A 16242-nucleotide genomic window follows, 5' to 3' on the forward strand; every position below is an offset into this window, starting at 1 on the left:
CCAACCAGGACCCAAGCCCCCGAGGCCCGGTCCGGGTCCCAGCCCAGAGACGGAGCGCCCCCAGAACCTCACGCCCATCCCGGACCCACCCAGGGCCAGCCAGGCTACCAGGTCAGTAACCCACGTCCGTCAGCACAGACCCTCCCCTATTTTACAGCTTTTCTTACTGATAAGACCTCCCCCATTGCCAACCATACTTTATGTGAATTAAATAAAACGGTTTATAATTACAGGACAGCTATCAGAACTAATTCTGAAATTTTACACATGTATTTCTTACAATTCAGTAGATACAGTAAAGAGTGTCAGGGGTGGGGCACTGCATGCACGCATATATTGGCGGCTTCTAGTTTTTAAACTTGCCCAACCTGACTCAACAATGGCCTTATTACATGGAACAGCCCTGTGTTAGGATTAGCTCAGCCAAAACTGCAGCAAATCCATAGTTAGAACTTTTCTTCACTTTTCACTTTCCTTCTATTTGCAAACAGAGTAGAAAGCATTCGGAGACGCACGGAGCAGGTGGATGGAGGCCGCTGTGCTGAGAGCTGAGCTCCTTCTATAACCATCTAAAGGAAATGCCCTCTGTTTGACATTAACCAGGCCCAGGAGCACAACAAAGAAAAACAGAACTTGTTGGCCAGTGTTGGGAGCATTCTGTATATACACAGGTCTCCTTATTTGAAACTTTGGCCATGTTTGGTGAAAGCATTCGCCGCTGTTGATATATATCTGAACAGTGGTGAATCCTTTCGCTAAATATATGACAAAAACTAAGGAAAAGCATTGCAGGCCCACTTAAATATTCACAAAGACACAGGAGTGTGTCTGTCGTGCTTTTTATCTCTTTATAAAACAAACATTCCAATCTAATGAACAGAGGTTAGGCACTGAAAACGATTACACACCCAACCACACCCAACCTCCCACATACACAGGTATTTCCCTCACACACACACACACCTGTTCTCCAGGTCTGGCATGGTGAGGTTTCTGCAGATGAAGCACATCTTCAGACTGATGACCTTTCTGTCTTTGGATGAGGAGGAGCTGCTGCTGTGTTTGGGCGACCCTGAGTCATCGCTGCCGCTGTAGCTGGGTGACTGTGGGCGGACGCCGTCCCACGGCAGGTCAGCCACCAGGGATGGCTTCTTGAACAGTGGAGAAACCTCACGGATGTACTTCACTGTGGAGTAACAATAGAAGAAGCACATCAACCAATGAGGTTGTTTTTATTTTGCGTAGTTGTTATATATTTTTTTTTTACCCTTTTATTACATTATTTCAGCATATTTATATTTTTATGTTATCTAAGGTAGATTTAATTATGCTTTAAGTTTTATTTACTTATATTTTATTTATTTCATCTTAATCTTAGTGCAAACTGTGGCACCATTAATCAAGAGAAAATCAAATATATGAGATGGACATTTACCCCTTCTTTTTCATCATCGAATAAACCAATCATGTTGCTGTTTTTGAGAAGCTGAATGTAAAATAAGCTAAAATAAGACAGATGCTTGGTTGCGATATTTGGAGTGGCCATCTTTAACCCAAACCATAAGGAATCTCTGGGATGTTTTCTGAAAGAAGTCAGCTTTTAACCTGCTTCTGAAAACACGCGTGGAGAGCACTTCTTTCAGCCTCAGGTTTGGTCCTGTATTTATCCAACCTGATATCCAACCTGATGTTTTGAACATAATAACATCATATTTTGGCCGAGAACCCAGAGGCCGTCTTTATTCTTTAAAGTGGTCTCCTGCGTGAAATTATCTTAGAAAAACAGGACCTGACTCGGCCGTACGGCTTCGAGGTCAGCTGTTTGTAATAAAAATCACTTTTGCTCCGATGTGATGGATTCACTTTCCAAATTTGGACTTTTGCCGCCTTCTCACCCCCACCTTGCCTTCACTTATTCTTCTTCTTCCGTTTTATCCTCCTGTGCGAATGAACACTACATTTGCTCCGTGTTCAATCCTGTGCTTTCTCTCGTAGTCCATTTGTGTGCAAAATAAGTGAGTATGGGAGCTAAAAGAGAGAGTCTGGGTATGTGTGTATGTTGGACAATGAGTCGGTCTGCTCTGCATGAAACCTGAGACGAGGCTCTCGGGAGGTGAGGTCATTCTTGAATGTAGACCAGGATATTAGGATTGTGAAGGTATGCATGCGCAAGAGAGACCTACAATGGTTCAAGAGAATGTGAATCCAATGGCTCAAAATTATGAACTGAGGTATGAATAAATATTCATGACAGCTTTAATACTTGAACAGTACACACTGACAGTGAGAAGCTGGTAAACCTATTTAGCAATCATCTAAGAAAGGCATCCAAAGATTTAAGCTTTATAAATGAGTCAGATTTTTAGGAAATGTAAAGAGTAATCAGCTGACTTGGTTATCTAAAAGTATAAACTGTTGATGGGCTTAAAGATATGGGTTGTTAAAAATTTAAATTTAAAAGAAACTGAAAGAGAAAACGAGCAGCAAAAACTGCATGACAGATATTTAAATAAGCTGGCTAAAAAATGGATGTGGCAGCTGAAATTCAAATAAAAGCATTTAAATGTTGAAGAATAAACACAAAAGACCTTAAATAATAAGTTATACAGTTTGACTGCAGATTAAAAAGCAATACATGACTGAAATTTATGGATGCATTATGAAAAAGTTAAAAGTAATGAATAAGTACTTAAAATATTCAAGAAAAAGCTAAAGCTGTGTATAAATAATCATTAAAGTTGTCGTTTCAGTTGTTCTCGACGTCTGGCTAAAATGTCCAGCTTCTCTCACTGCTATTGCAAACTAAATAAATACATAAATAAATAAAATGACAACACAGATATGATCTTACAGTGTCAGTGAAACTGCATGTTTCAGAGTGGTGGGGTACCGGAAGCTTGAAGGTGGAAAACCACTAGAGTCCCTGTGTGTGACCCTGAATCACTCAGTGAGATACAGATTGACTGATATGTAGGTGCAAAGCATGCTGCACGGTGACTGTGTACATTACACGTATGAGTCAGAGGGAAGGGTGGAGTGGGGAGTAATGCTAAGGCAAGAGCAAAGACCAGCCATCCTAACCACACCACCCACACCAACACGGTCTGGGGCCATTTCTGCAAACCTAAGTGGTTTGGACTAAGTAGGAGAGTGTGAAAGCATTCCTGAATGCCAGTGTTTATGTGTGAGAGTTCTAGAGAAATGCATGTCTCTGCTGCAAAGCCCCACTCTCACACTAATAATCAGATTTGGTGCAGAGATGTTCAGCCAAGATATTTTCCGTCAGCAGACCCTGGTCTCTTTGTGGTTCTGCATGTTTATATCTCTGCATGTGAACATCTCACTGTGGATCACCGGGCTGTGATTGTCTGTGTGAACGTCTCTGTTTCCTAACAGCAGCTTTCTTTCTTGAACTGTAGACAGCGACAGAAAGCATGCAAGCTGTGGAAATTGGCTTTTTTTTTGGGTGCTGCTACCGCAGTCATTTGGTAGCCTCTTCTCATCCACATCAAACAGAGCCAGTGCAGAAGGTTTGATCATCTAACCCCGATGTCTCCTGGAATCGTCCCAGGTGAAGCGTTTCAGGCATATCCAATAGAGAAAAGGCTCCAGGACATACCAGAGAGATCATGTCTCAGCCCAGAAGAGCTGGAGGTGCTGGATCTCTGTTTAGACTGCAGCCACCATGAATCAGGCTCAGATAATCAACAGAGAATGAACCGGTGGACACTACCTAATCAACAAACAGCAAATATTCACGTCCAGCTCCATCGATCTCTGTGACGGGAGGAGGAAAATCTTATAAGCCAAAGTCCCATCTCATCAATTAAATGGTGCTGCTTCTTCCTGCCAATGGAACTTGCACACTAACTCTTATTAATGATTTCACTCCAGACCAAAGCAGCAGGATGAACGCAGATTCAGCCAAACGTGTCCAAACACACTGGACGACATCTGATCAGAACACGCAGCAAAGTCACCAAAGAGCTTTTCATCCTGAACAGGCAGAATATCTTCAACTGTCCGAGTCAGTCATGTCAACTCAGCCTACCTGAACTGCAGGCTACACGTTGACCAGACGAGACCAGAACAAGTCGAGACCAGAGCATCTCAAGTGTCCTTCAGATCAGTTCATTTCATTTATCAATATTTGTTTAAGGTACTGTGGACCAGTAGAGACCATTTTCCCTGTCAGTAATAAAAAAATCTTGCTCTTGGCTCTTTAAACAAACAAAGAAAATGGGGGACATGAAAGCAAATGTTTCCTTTGCAATATCAGAGTGTTTCACAATGATGTCAGCTCTGTGTTAAAGGGTTCATCTTTATCTTCTTTATGCATGAGAACCAGCAAGGTTCACGTAATAGATCTGTACACATTTTTTCTTTTCTTGAACTTCTAAATATTGATCTTTTCAGTGGATTTAAGGTGTCTGATGGCCAGCTTCTGCAAATCAGATACATTTTCCCTTATTAATTATTTTTTTGAGTTTTTATTTGTTTTCATGAACAACAAACAATAACAATTACTGACATCCTTGGTAAAAATCAGTGTATTATACAGTCAGTATGATATGAGGCTTGTAGTCTAAAGCCCTTTGAGTGTCCGGTAAGATTAGAAAAAGACTAAATAAATGCTAATGCATAACATTAGGATAGCTGAAGCCCAGTGCATTGTTCTGTCTTAAGCACAGCTTAAAAACAAAACGACAACAACAAAAAACCCCATCAGAATCATTTTAGATCCACAGTGTGTAATCTGCTTGAGGTCTCCATTTTAAAAATCTGACCAGATTCTCATTGGTGTGTCTGCCCTCCTGTTCTCCTAGCCTGTCCCTGCAGCTTGATAAAACTTCCATGAAATATAGACCTTTAATTTAAGCCACGCAGTGCATAGAGCAGCTGTGCCCGGTGGATTCCTGGGGTAACGACTGAAGAACTTAGTGACATATGCCATATAAATATTACATCTGTATATGTATGTGGCATTCCCATTCAGCAACGAATGATGTTGCTGATGGTGCGTAAGCAGAGGCCTGGCGGACCGCTGGGTTTGTAATAGCTGGCACACACCCTGAAACCCGAACTCTCTACCCACAGGAACCTCACACAAAGATGGCAACAGCTACGGCCAAAATGTTTAGAAGACCTAAATTACACCGAAGCTGAAAAGAGACTAAAATTTCTCAAATGACCAAAAATCCAAAACTAAATCAGGGGCCAAAAGTCATACTTGAAGATAGTCCACTCTGACAGACTTCTTGTGTTGGGCATGGATCATTGGCCGTAACAGGACAGGGTAGGATGGGATAGGATAACCAATGTTTTCAGGAATTTAACAATTTTTTATATTGGAATAAACTTGAGAGTATCTGATACACTCTCAGACAGAAAAAAGGATCAAAATTATAGCAATGCAACTGAGATAGAACTATTATAATTCTCTTATGAACTAACAGATATAATAACAAGGTTGAAAAGTCCAGCCATACTTATGTTTCAGCTGCAACAAACCACTATATAGATAATAATAATAATTTGTCTTAATTAATCTGTACTTTTGTTTAATCCAAAAAAAAGAGACATTAAGCCCCACATATCTTTCCAGAACCCAATCCAACATCCTTAAAATGCTGGTTTTGACCAACCATCTCTCCCAAAGCCGGAGATATTCAGTTAAGCAGCAAATTCCCAAAATAGTTGTGGTTTAATTCTGTTTTGACTAATGGTTGCAGCTCTAATCTCCATGCACTTTTGAAATTAAAAAGAAAAACATGCAAATATTAAGGGACGAATAGATGACGATGGAATAGACCTGAAATGCTGATCTCCATCTCCATTGTGTGTAATTAAGTTGTTGTCCGGCTGCAGTGAAGCTTGTGAATGCTCTGTTGTGTAATACATTGGCACTGTGGGCCACTGTACATCTGCTTCTATTCAGTTTTCCTTGTGTGTGTGTGTGTTTTTGGCCGAAATGAAAGGCCTTGCAGTGGCTGCACTCTTTGATGTAGCCATCATCGCTGGTTGTTGTCTCTCTTTAAAGCTGAGATGCCACAAACAAGCTTTACCTCTTGTGCAGTTTCCAGCTGCTGCGATGTCACCACATTGTTACTCTTGGCTGTAGCCTACTGGCAGATACATATTTCTCTGAACTACTAATTATGCAATCCACTATACAGCTGAACATGAGGCATGACAGCAGATTCAGAGATCTTTTGAGAGCTTTCTGCAGCACACTGTGTATGTGGAAGCTCGTGCATTACAAGTCCTGATAATGTTGTGTTGTAAATTATGGTGCTTTTAACAGGTCACTGCAATATGCGCGCGTGAACCACCTCTGCAAGTCCAGTTACAAAATATTAAGATGGTGACTGCAAAAACACTCAGCTCGAACCTTCTGTGACTTCACTAACCGATGGGTGATGTCAGCCTGGCTACCTCCACCCCTTATATAGAGTCCATGGCCAAGACCAATTAAAGACCAGCAACTCCTAAATCAACGTTCCAAGTCAAGACCACCTAGTACAAACTCTTGGCGGAGACAGGTGGGTTTTCCAAGTATCTGTTATAGATTGGTTAAAAAGATTTTCCCCTCCTTCCGTTTTTCTGCCAGAAATAATCACTCTTCCGCTTCACAGTCTGCAACTTTGTGATAAAACACTGTCTTCCTTTTCTATCGTGGCAGGCAGATTCAGTGCTGTCTGCCTCTGCTTCGGTGCTGTTGGATGAACTCATTAGTTCTGTAGACCTGTCGCTCAGCTCCACTTCTGCTTTTAATTAGGCCTATGCACAGAGGACTCTCGCCTCTGTTCATGTATCGGTGCGTCTGTATGTTTCTACACTAACGTGTGTGAAGGAAATTCCCCGGAGATGCCGACCAACATCCCCGTGAGTCTGGCTCATCTGCCTCTCTTCATACCTCACTGCCTGCAAGGAAAGAGGATGCACGGGAAAAAATAACATGTAGAAGAGAAAGAGTCTGACTCGACACATATTTGGTTGTGGCAATAGTTGTGGTACAAAGCTACCAGAGAACTACTCTTCTTTACCACACACACACACACACACACACACACACACACACACAGAAGTAATCATCTCATGGTATGGCTGAAATAATAGCTTACAGAGCAGCAAGTCACTCAGTCAGACCCCAGCCTCTGGATTTTCCCCCCAAACTGCCCAGAAATTCCCCTGTGTTTTGGCCAGCAAACCTCTCCACACTCGCTTTTGTCTCACTCACTCTTACTCTCTAAACTCCGCTGCTAAGTTGCCTTTCTGTCTGTCCTGTTTTCCTCAGTCTTTCTCAATCTTATTCTTCTTTCCACACATCTTTCACAGTCCCACCTCTAGTTTTTCACCCTCTCTCTCTCAATTTCTTCCCTCGAGTGTTTCTGCCAGAAACATAATGAGAACAATGTGTCAGAAAGCAGATCCAACAAAGAGTGTGCGCACACGCGTGTTTCTGTGTACGATGTTCTCGTGCAGTCATGTCTCCAGAACACACAGCTGCAGTTACACTAACATGTATGAATAATTCTATTTTTTAACTAGTTGCTGATGGTTATGTACAAAGGGTTAAAAGAACAAGTCAATACCAACAAGATTGTAGCTAAATCTACAGTCAAGTCCAGAGTCAAAAAACAAGTCAAGAGCAAGTATTCTTTCAAAACATCAAAAACTCAACAGTATGAAGTCAAGTTGTATATTCAGAGTACAATCCAAGTTTAAAAATCAAGCTAAGAACCAGTAAGCTCCAAGTCAACTCCCACTACAAAAGTGCCAAAACTTCAGCTAATACGAAAGAGTGCCACGTCAAGTAACAGTTAAAACCAACAGTTCAAAGAGCCATTCAAACCTATGATCAAACCAAAAGTTAAATAAAGTGAAGTCAAGACCAACAGGTCACAAGTTTAGTCCTTGGGGAACTATAAAGCCCAAATCACATCGCGAATTTAGTCCAAAAACTCCAAGTCAGGCTCAAAATACCCAAAGTCAGGACCAACAAATCGCCCCAAGTAAAATATAAAAAAAAAAAAAAACAGAGTCATGATGAGCGAGTTCCAAAATGTAATATCAACAAAGTCCCAAAAGTGCTGATGTCCTACTCACATTCTTGCCAATGAAAGAGTCAAACTCATAATAAATGTTATAGTAGAAAAATATTTTATATCATAAATCATTTGAATTAATCAGAATCAGAATCAGAATCAGAATACTTTAGTGTTTATTTTAAACATTTGAGTCTTTGATTTCAATTTGCCATTTCCACAGTGATGATAGGTACTGCTTTAACATTTAAGGTTGCCTTTAGCTATTGGAGGCAATGCTGTCAGTACACAGCAATCATTTATGCTAATGCTGGATTTACAGCATTTTTCTTTTAAAGCAGTGTTATCCATCACGTGATTCGCAGGATATTTAACACACTGGATTATCCCAAAATACATTCCATTAAGGCATTTTATCTATAAATGGTTTTCCAATTTATTTGGCATACCCAAAGGTCAGTGCATTCAGTGTATGGCATGAAAGTGTATTTTTATCTGTGTCAACTTTCTACCAAGGATAAAGCAGATTATGGACAAAAATAATCACATTCACCATTGTTTGCGACTACTAAAGATTACAAATGTCTACCTGTCATTGCTGCAGCGGGGCACAGAGTGATGCTGGTTTAGCTGTAGTAGGTTCTTACAGAGGACAAGCAGGATGCTTTCTGGTGTAGTGGAGCATTAAGCTATGCAAGTCAGTCACACATGAGAAAAAAAAAGTCCAACCTTTCTAAAAATTGAACGCCTGTCAAAGCAGATGTAATTGCATGAAAACCACAATGGCAGGGCAATGAGACCAGACACACCAGAGCTTATGGTTAGAAGCTCAGCATTCAGTATTCAGACCAAATGCTGCTCTCTTATGTCCTAATGCCACAGTCACGCTGCAGCATGACCAAAGTTACTGTGGCCGTGTGTCACTTGGGAGCCTATTGCTGCTCAAATGGCTGCTCTGAAGACGGAGACATGTCTGTGATCACTCGCAACCACATTATTTTCAAAGGGGCTTTGCAATAAAGAGATGTTAAGACTTAGTCAGTCTGCTACCAGTTCACAATTGAATGGGACCAAGTTGGGACTTACATGTATGTATATCAAAAAACACAAATCAGTAGTTGCAATCAAAAGTGGTTACCAAGAGGTTCAGGTTGTTGCACAGCCAAGAGAATAGACTTTAAAGCAAATTAATGCAAAACAAATACACTAAACAACAACAAAGAAACAAAGACTGAACAACTACAAACTCTGATCAATTGCAAAAAGAAACAAATCGCTACAAAGTGACTTGAAACAACTATAAAGAGATTCAAAGAGCTGCAAATAAACTCAGAACACCTGCAAAGACTCAAAATAATACAATCCAAATGCACCCAAAACACTTGGTGAGACTCAAAAGGATGCTAAACAGAACATCTAGAAACAGGGACACAAATTAAACACAAATAAATGCAAAACGACTACAAAGAGATAGAAACCATGTCTGCCCTATGCGTAGTAATTTAGTGTCACTCTGGGGGTCTTGGAAGGGTGAGGGGCCTCAAACATGTCTTACAATGTCGCTCTGTCAGTGCTAATACAAACATGTCTTCCTAATTTCATTTTAAGGTCATTTATAATTCCCTTGGCAGCTGGAAACCAGAGACGTATCCTCAGATTGGTATCAAAGGCAACAGAGTTCAGAGCTGAGAAAGTGGCGGTGGCCTATTTCAGGCAGTGCAGACTCATGCTCCGTGGCAGATCGCACCCCGTGAGGACAGTAAACGCACCGTCGGCTGAAAAGAAAAGAACCGTTCCTCATCAAGGCTGTCCCCGTTTTATCAATGCCCTTTGTGTCTGTTTTTTTTTTATTTTTTTTTTATTCCATTCAATTACTCACAAAAGGCTCATCTCGTGTCTCCTTCCACCGAGCAGAAGGCTAACCCAATAAGATAGAAAGGACTGCTGCAGCAAGCTTCAACTAATCATTTGGACATACGGGATGTTGTGTCTTCCAGTCAGCTGCTGAGGGGAGGGGGATTAATCAGCAGCGTGTCATATCTGGATTATGTATGTCATGCATTAAAAGGTCAGGCAACTTCAGTGTGCTTATCGAGACCTCCCTACCTGTGTGGCCTTGGAGGGTGAATTCAACCTCGTGCAGCAAATGGCCTCAACTCGTACTCACACGCAGCCTGTGTTACTACAGTGCAAGAAAAAGCAGGATGCTTAGGATTTAATGTAAATTCTTCCATAAATTCTACTTTACAAAGCTTTAATATTTTCAGTGACAGTGGAGTCCAATTCACTGCGATCCACTTAGACCTCAATAATGCAAGCAAAGTAGAATTTCCAAAAACTCAGAAACGAACAAGTAGTCTAGAGCTTTATTAGGAACACTCGTTCAACAGATCAACAGCACACATATTGCATGGCACCGACTCAATGCATTTAGGCATGCAGACATGGCCAAGACAAACTGAGCATCAGAATGGGGAAGAAGAATTGCTTTAAAAGACGTTGAATGTGGCATGGTTGTTGGTGTCAGACAGGCCGATCTGAAAGTTTTAGAAACTGCTGATCTCCTGAGCTTTCCCACCACAAGCATCTCTGAGGTTTACAGAGAATGGTCAAAAAAAGAGAAAAATATCCAGCGAGTGCCAGTTCTCTGGGTGAAAATATATTTTTGATGTCAGGCATTGGAGGAGAATGGGAAGATAGTAACTGAGATAACCACATTACAATCAAGGTATGCCGAAGGGCATCTCTGAACCCATATCACATTGAGCCTTGGGCTACAGCAGCATAAGACCATACCAGGCATATCTGCTGTCTATGATGTCACAGATCCAAGAGTAGAAAAAGAGTGTCTGAAAAAAACTATAAAAAGTGGATGTAGCCACTGTGACACCACCCACAGGTTTGTCAAGTCATGTTTTGAAGCCACAAGCTGAATGTTTGCACTGTTGCCAGCTTGGTGTTTTGAAACCAGGTGTGGCAAGTGAGGGATGGATCTGACTGTGAAGATGCCGCTCATGAGTACTCCCTGGATAATCCTCAATTCTGACACTTAGAATGCTAAAAAATGACAAAATATTTAGTGTGATCCAAAAAGAGTGTCCGAAAGCGTATACTGAGTTCATGTTAAGGTGTTGTGTGGATGTCCCATCAGCTTCTCCATCATGGATGCTGGGGTTACTAAGTAACCAAACAAGATTTTTCCAAGAAGAACAGCCCAAGAGTCCTGTGATAGTCTGGTTACCTGTCCTATGATGGCTGGGAAAGGCCGCCTAATCTGGATAAGTGGAAAAATGGATGGATGGCATACTTTGTACAGTTAAATAAATGCCATGGTTGCTATTGCCACTTCAACTATAAGTTCCTGTCATTGAGAATAGTTCTGTTATAATTACTTTGTGTTTTACATCAGATGTCTTATTTTGTCTAAAAAGTAAGTCTAAAACACAAAACCATTAGAGTTCAAAGAAAAGCATCAAATCCATATGTTTGAAGAACCGGAAGCCATTAAATGTGCTGCATTTTTGTTTAAAAATTGCCCAAATGATCATTTAACTACTCATTGATTGACTAATTGATGCAGTTGGACATCCTCCCCTGTAGTGCAGATGATAAAACTTACATAAAGTGTGGTGGAACATGTGGAGCAGCACGAATCATGCAAGCCGGACCCACCAGTTTTGACCTTTGCCCTACATAAAAACATGCGAGCGGAGGTCAGGAATGTGGGGCTCCCGTGCTAATTGTCTGAACATTTTGGAGGTTTGTGTAATGTGTACATGGCAGAAAGAGTCTGGAAACTCGAGCCTCATTCTGGCTCACTGCTGCAGCGGCAGAGCCACAAACAACACAGCTCACTGCCGTCAAACTGGCAAACAGTGACAGGCAGCTGACACATTCCTAGAAAAAGACCTCTCAGTCTGGACTGTAGATGCATCCGGCACATCTTCCTGTGTGCACCCGAGGGTGACTGCAAATGCTTTTTATGTTGATATCAGATCCAAAAGGCTGGTTTCCACCAGAGGTTTCGAAGTGATAATTATTTCTGTGTTACCAGAAAATCCCGATACCACATTCACAAAGACGCCTAAGCTTTTATTTGGCACAACGGAGAGCTTAAAAACAGGCCTCATTCTGACTTTAGTGGAAATGTGTCACTCATTGATCAGTTCCTACAATCACTGCTCGTCAGTATTCACCCGGCGTTCATTCCAAACCATTAAACACTGCATTTAGCCATTCCCAACTTGAAGTTTCCGTATCCCAAGGGCTCTGTGGCCAGCAATCCATTCTTTTTCCATTTTTTCTAAAGATTGAACAGTTCAACGTCAGTGCACTTTTAGGCTCTGAATGCATCTCAATGAAGCTCTGTGGAGCCACATAATGAGCCAGTAAACAACACATTCTCAGCCCACACCATAACCCCATCTACACAAATTATGTTTTTAAGGTTTTACGAAGTCTAACCAGGAGTCACTGAAGACTATTGCAGCTGGCAAATATGATTGCTGTAGACTAATTTCCTGTCAGTTGGTTTCACTGACTCAGCTCTCATTTACCTACAGTGTGCGTTCAGGCTCTTTTATCTGGAGTTTAGTGGGTGTTCAGGCTTGCTGAAAAGTGCGTAGGTTTTAGGAAAGCGTGTCTGCACACCTAACCTTTAGCAGACCTACCTTTTGTGGAACTGTAGGTGTGATAAGCATTCTTATAAATACAAAAACTTTTCAACCACCTGTTTCCCACATCAGACGGCACCAGTTAGTCTTTAAATAAGTGCGGTTTTCAAACTTAATTAAATTCGAAAATAAAAGAAAACTACAAGTGCTGCTGCGCGTCGAGCAACTTCGAAGCACCTTTAGGCGCTTAGTTTGAAACGTAAATGAAGTTTAATTTCAATGAGCGCTTGGACACAAAATCTGCGTGTTTTGACGTGCTGCAAATTAAAAGCCATTTAGATTCCCAATACTGCAAGTACCATGGACTTCTTTGTTAAAATAACTCTGCTTTAGGTTTTCCTCCACAGGTGTTTATTCCTTGTTAGCTTATCAGCACCAGAGGACACTATTTTAGTGGTGTCCATCTACACCATGATGATTTTTAGATCCTCTTTATAACCAAATTGTGATTTTATGCCATATTTCATGAAAGCACTCAAATACCTATGTTTATGCTTCTATTTCCTGCAGTCTGGTCTTGGGAGCGCATTTTCAAATAGCAGAAATCACACATCATGTGAGTTGTGTGTCACATGACTACCAGAAGAATTTTACATGCAACTCTCGTTTCTCTTGACACCCTGCTGAAGATTCCCTGACCCCTATATTTTTTTTGATGGTAAAGACAATGAGCTCGATCATCTTGGTCAATATTAAGATCAGTGTAATGTAAAATTTTGGTGTGCTTGTTGAAATTGTATTTGTTGATCCTCGCTTAACTCCTAAACTAAAGTGCTTCCTCTTGTTGCCAAAACTTGTTAGGAAGTCAGTTTGGGTGTGCTGGATTTGCAGTACAAAACGAAAAGAGACCCCCCCTGTGAAAAGGAAGCCTGCACAGTGATTGTTTTGTTCTGCTTATGTCATTTTTTTAATTTCTGGAAGCCATGATTGTAACCGAATAAACATTTCTATTAATTGCACAGCCGTAATATACACCTAGCAGCCTGACACCTTTGAAGTCATTGTTCTAGTAGACCGCCAAATGTAAATGAATGTCATTTACTCTTCTTTTAGCTTTGTTTTGGTCTCCACCTACTACTTGGAGAAACATCTGGCTGTGCAGCTTCTATAGCCTTTGGCTGTCTGCCAGAGGCTGACGAGTGAACACACCAAATGGGCTGTCAATCTAAAACAAGCATTAAAGATTAAAGACACAAAAGCTGCTCAGAGCTGTAGTGTTAGCTGATAATTCTCTCTAATTCTGACACAGCGGTCAGCACGTCACAATACACAGTCTTTTGAGTCAAAGCCAGAGCAGTTTGAAACTGGTTCAGACCATTTTTTTTTAATAAAAACATTTTTTTTTGTTCTGGTGCACTATATAAATAAAAATAACAGCCTATTAAATTACATAAAGTATGTAAACTGTAGGGATGGGTATCATTTAGGTTTTATCCGATACCAGTACCAAACCGGTACTTTTGAAACGGTGCCAGTGCTTAAACGGTGCTCAAACCGGTGCTTAAAGAATGGAGAACACACAATTTGTACAAAAACCTCTCATGTTTAGCTGGTTTTTTTGTAAAAAGATAACAATGTTAGCCTTTTCTGCAGCTAGAGGGGATTTATGGCATCACTCTTGGCTGGAAGCAGTGCTTAATCAATGGGAGAAAAAAAACAAAAAAAACAAAAACAAACTTTGTCCAAAAACCTCTCATGTTTAGCTGTTTTCCACTTTTTCTTTGGTCATTTTAGCCTTTTTGGCCAGGATGAAGGGAGTATCTGCCATCAAACAAGAAGACAGCCGCATGTAGCTATGATGATGTTTGCTAGTTCACCTTACCTGCATTAATGTAATAACGTGGTTAGCCTACTCAACGTAAATTACACACGAACAACATTAAGCGACTCACTCAGAGAAGAACGGCTGCTGCTGCCATCATCATCATTTCTGCTACACTGGCAGGGCTAGGGGCCAGGACTGTACTCCTCCGGTTTTTGGGGGATGTTGCTAACTCCGGGTCCGATAACAGGCACCACACCCGCAGTAGATGTGCACGGTGTGAGGTCTCGCAGCAAGCTATCAAATACGGTGCATTTCTCGGCTTTTAACAAAATGCTATACGTCGCCAGGTGTTTCATCAGATTCGAGGAGTTACCTCCTTTGCACAGTATCACCTTAAAGCACTTGTTGCAGGCTGCTGAGTTTGCATCTTTTGCTGTGAAGTACAGCCAGACTTTTGACCGCTTCGCCTTGGGCATTTTTAATCTGTAGCTTTGCTCTAAAAGAACGTACGTACCTGGACCCGCCTACTACGATTGCAAAGGTAAAATGATTGGCTAGAATCCAAAGTGTATGACATCTCAGGAAAAGAAAGCACCGAAATGTGCGCTGCTTTTCGGTCTGGTTACTACCGTTTATGTCAGAACCGGTGCCATTATGGCACCGGACACCGGTACCCATCCCTAGTAAACTGTGGATAGAATAATGACATGGGAGATTATTTAGCACAGAACTAATTTGAAATAGTATGTTTAGACACTTTGTCATTCGTCACAAACCATATCGTTTGGTGACATTTGTTTAGTTGACTCTATGAAAAACATTTCAAGATAACAGTCTGACACGCATAAAATTGTACTTTTGCACCAACGAGGTGATTCCCAAAGAGCTACAAGCTGAAAACTTGGTATAGCTCAACATGGTGTGCAGTCTGTTCTCAAAGATTTTGAAGAAACTGGACAAGTGAAGGACAAAAGAAGAAGTGGTAGTTCTAAAAAACAATTTACACCAGATGTTCTTAAAGAAATAGGGGATAACTTCCTGCAAACACTTATCACAGCACCCAAACGATGCATCACACCCTTCAGCTGAAAAGAAAAAAGCATTGTCAAATTTTGAAGAACCATTCAATATGACCTGGAAGGCATTTGATTGGTAACGGCTTCATTTTTCAGCATGGCAACCAATGTGGTATCATCTTAACGGAGAACGGAAGAATCAAAAGGAAGCAAACATCCAAAGAAGACTTTGAATGTCCTTCGAGACCCCTGGAGAACTATTCCTGAAGACTACTTAAAGAAATTACAAGAAAGCTTGGCTGAGAGTTCAGGCTGTGCTGAAAAATAAAGGTGGTCACACAAAATGGTGACTTTCAAGCTTGTTAGGATTGTATAACACAGCCTTATAGACTGTGTTACTGTGCATGTTTGCATGTATTTCCTATTTTCCCAGCAAAACACAAAGAACTGAACGGTGGCTCAAGACTTTTGCAAAGTACAGTACATGCAAATATTTAAATTTCTAAGACAAACCAAAAATCCACGCACGTTTTATGTTTTAATTCAAACTTCTACAAATATATATTTATTTTTAATATATGTATACATAGTTTATTTTTTCTACCCTTTAATTTATTTTGCCATAATTTTATTCATCACATTACTTACCTTTTTCCAAATCTATCAAAATTGACCTATACATTATAGCTTCGTATTTATTTTAGGTGCACGAAATGTTATTTCTAGTACTTGCCTTTTCT

General features: G+C 40.8%; 1 protein-coding gene across 1 annotated transcript in view; it reads right to left on the reverse strand.

Moving 5' to 3' along the window:
• Positions 1-16242, reverse strand: part of sntb2 (syntrophin, beta 2) — a 35832-nt gene that overhangs the window by 17552 nt on the left and 2038 nt on the right. Inside the window, exon 2 of the mRNA XM_004566110.6 lies at positions 964-1186. Coding sequence (XP_004566167.1) covers positions 964-1186 — 223 coding nt within the window. The remainder of the gene's footprint in view (positions 1-963; positions 1187-16242) is intronic.

This window comes from Maylandia zebra, linkage group LG7 (assembly GCF_041146795.1).
Source record: "Maylandia zebra isolate NMK-2024a linkage group LG7, Mzebra_GT3a, whole genome shotgun sequence".
Taxonomy (NCBI): domain Eukaryota; kingdom Metazoa; phylum Chordata; class Actinopteri; order Cichliformes; family Cichlidae; genus Maylandia; species Maylandia zebra.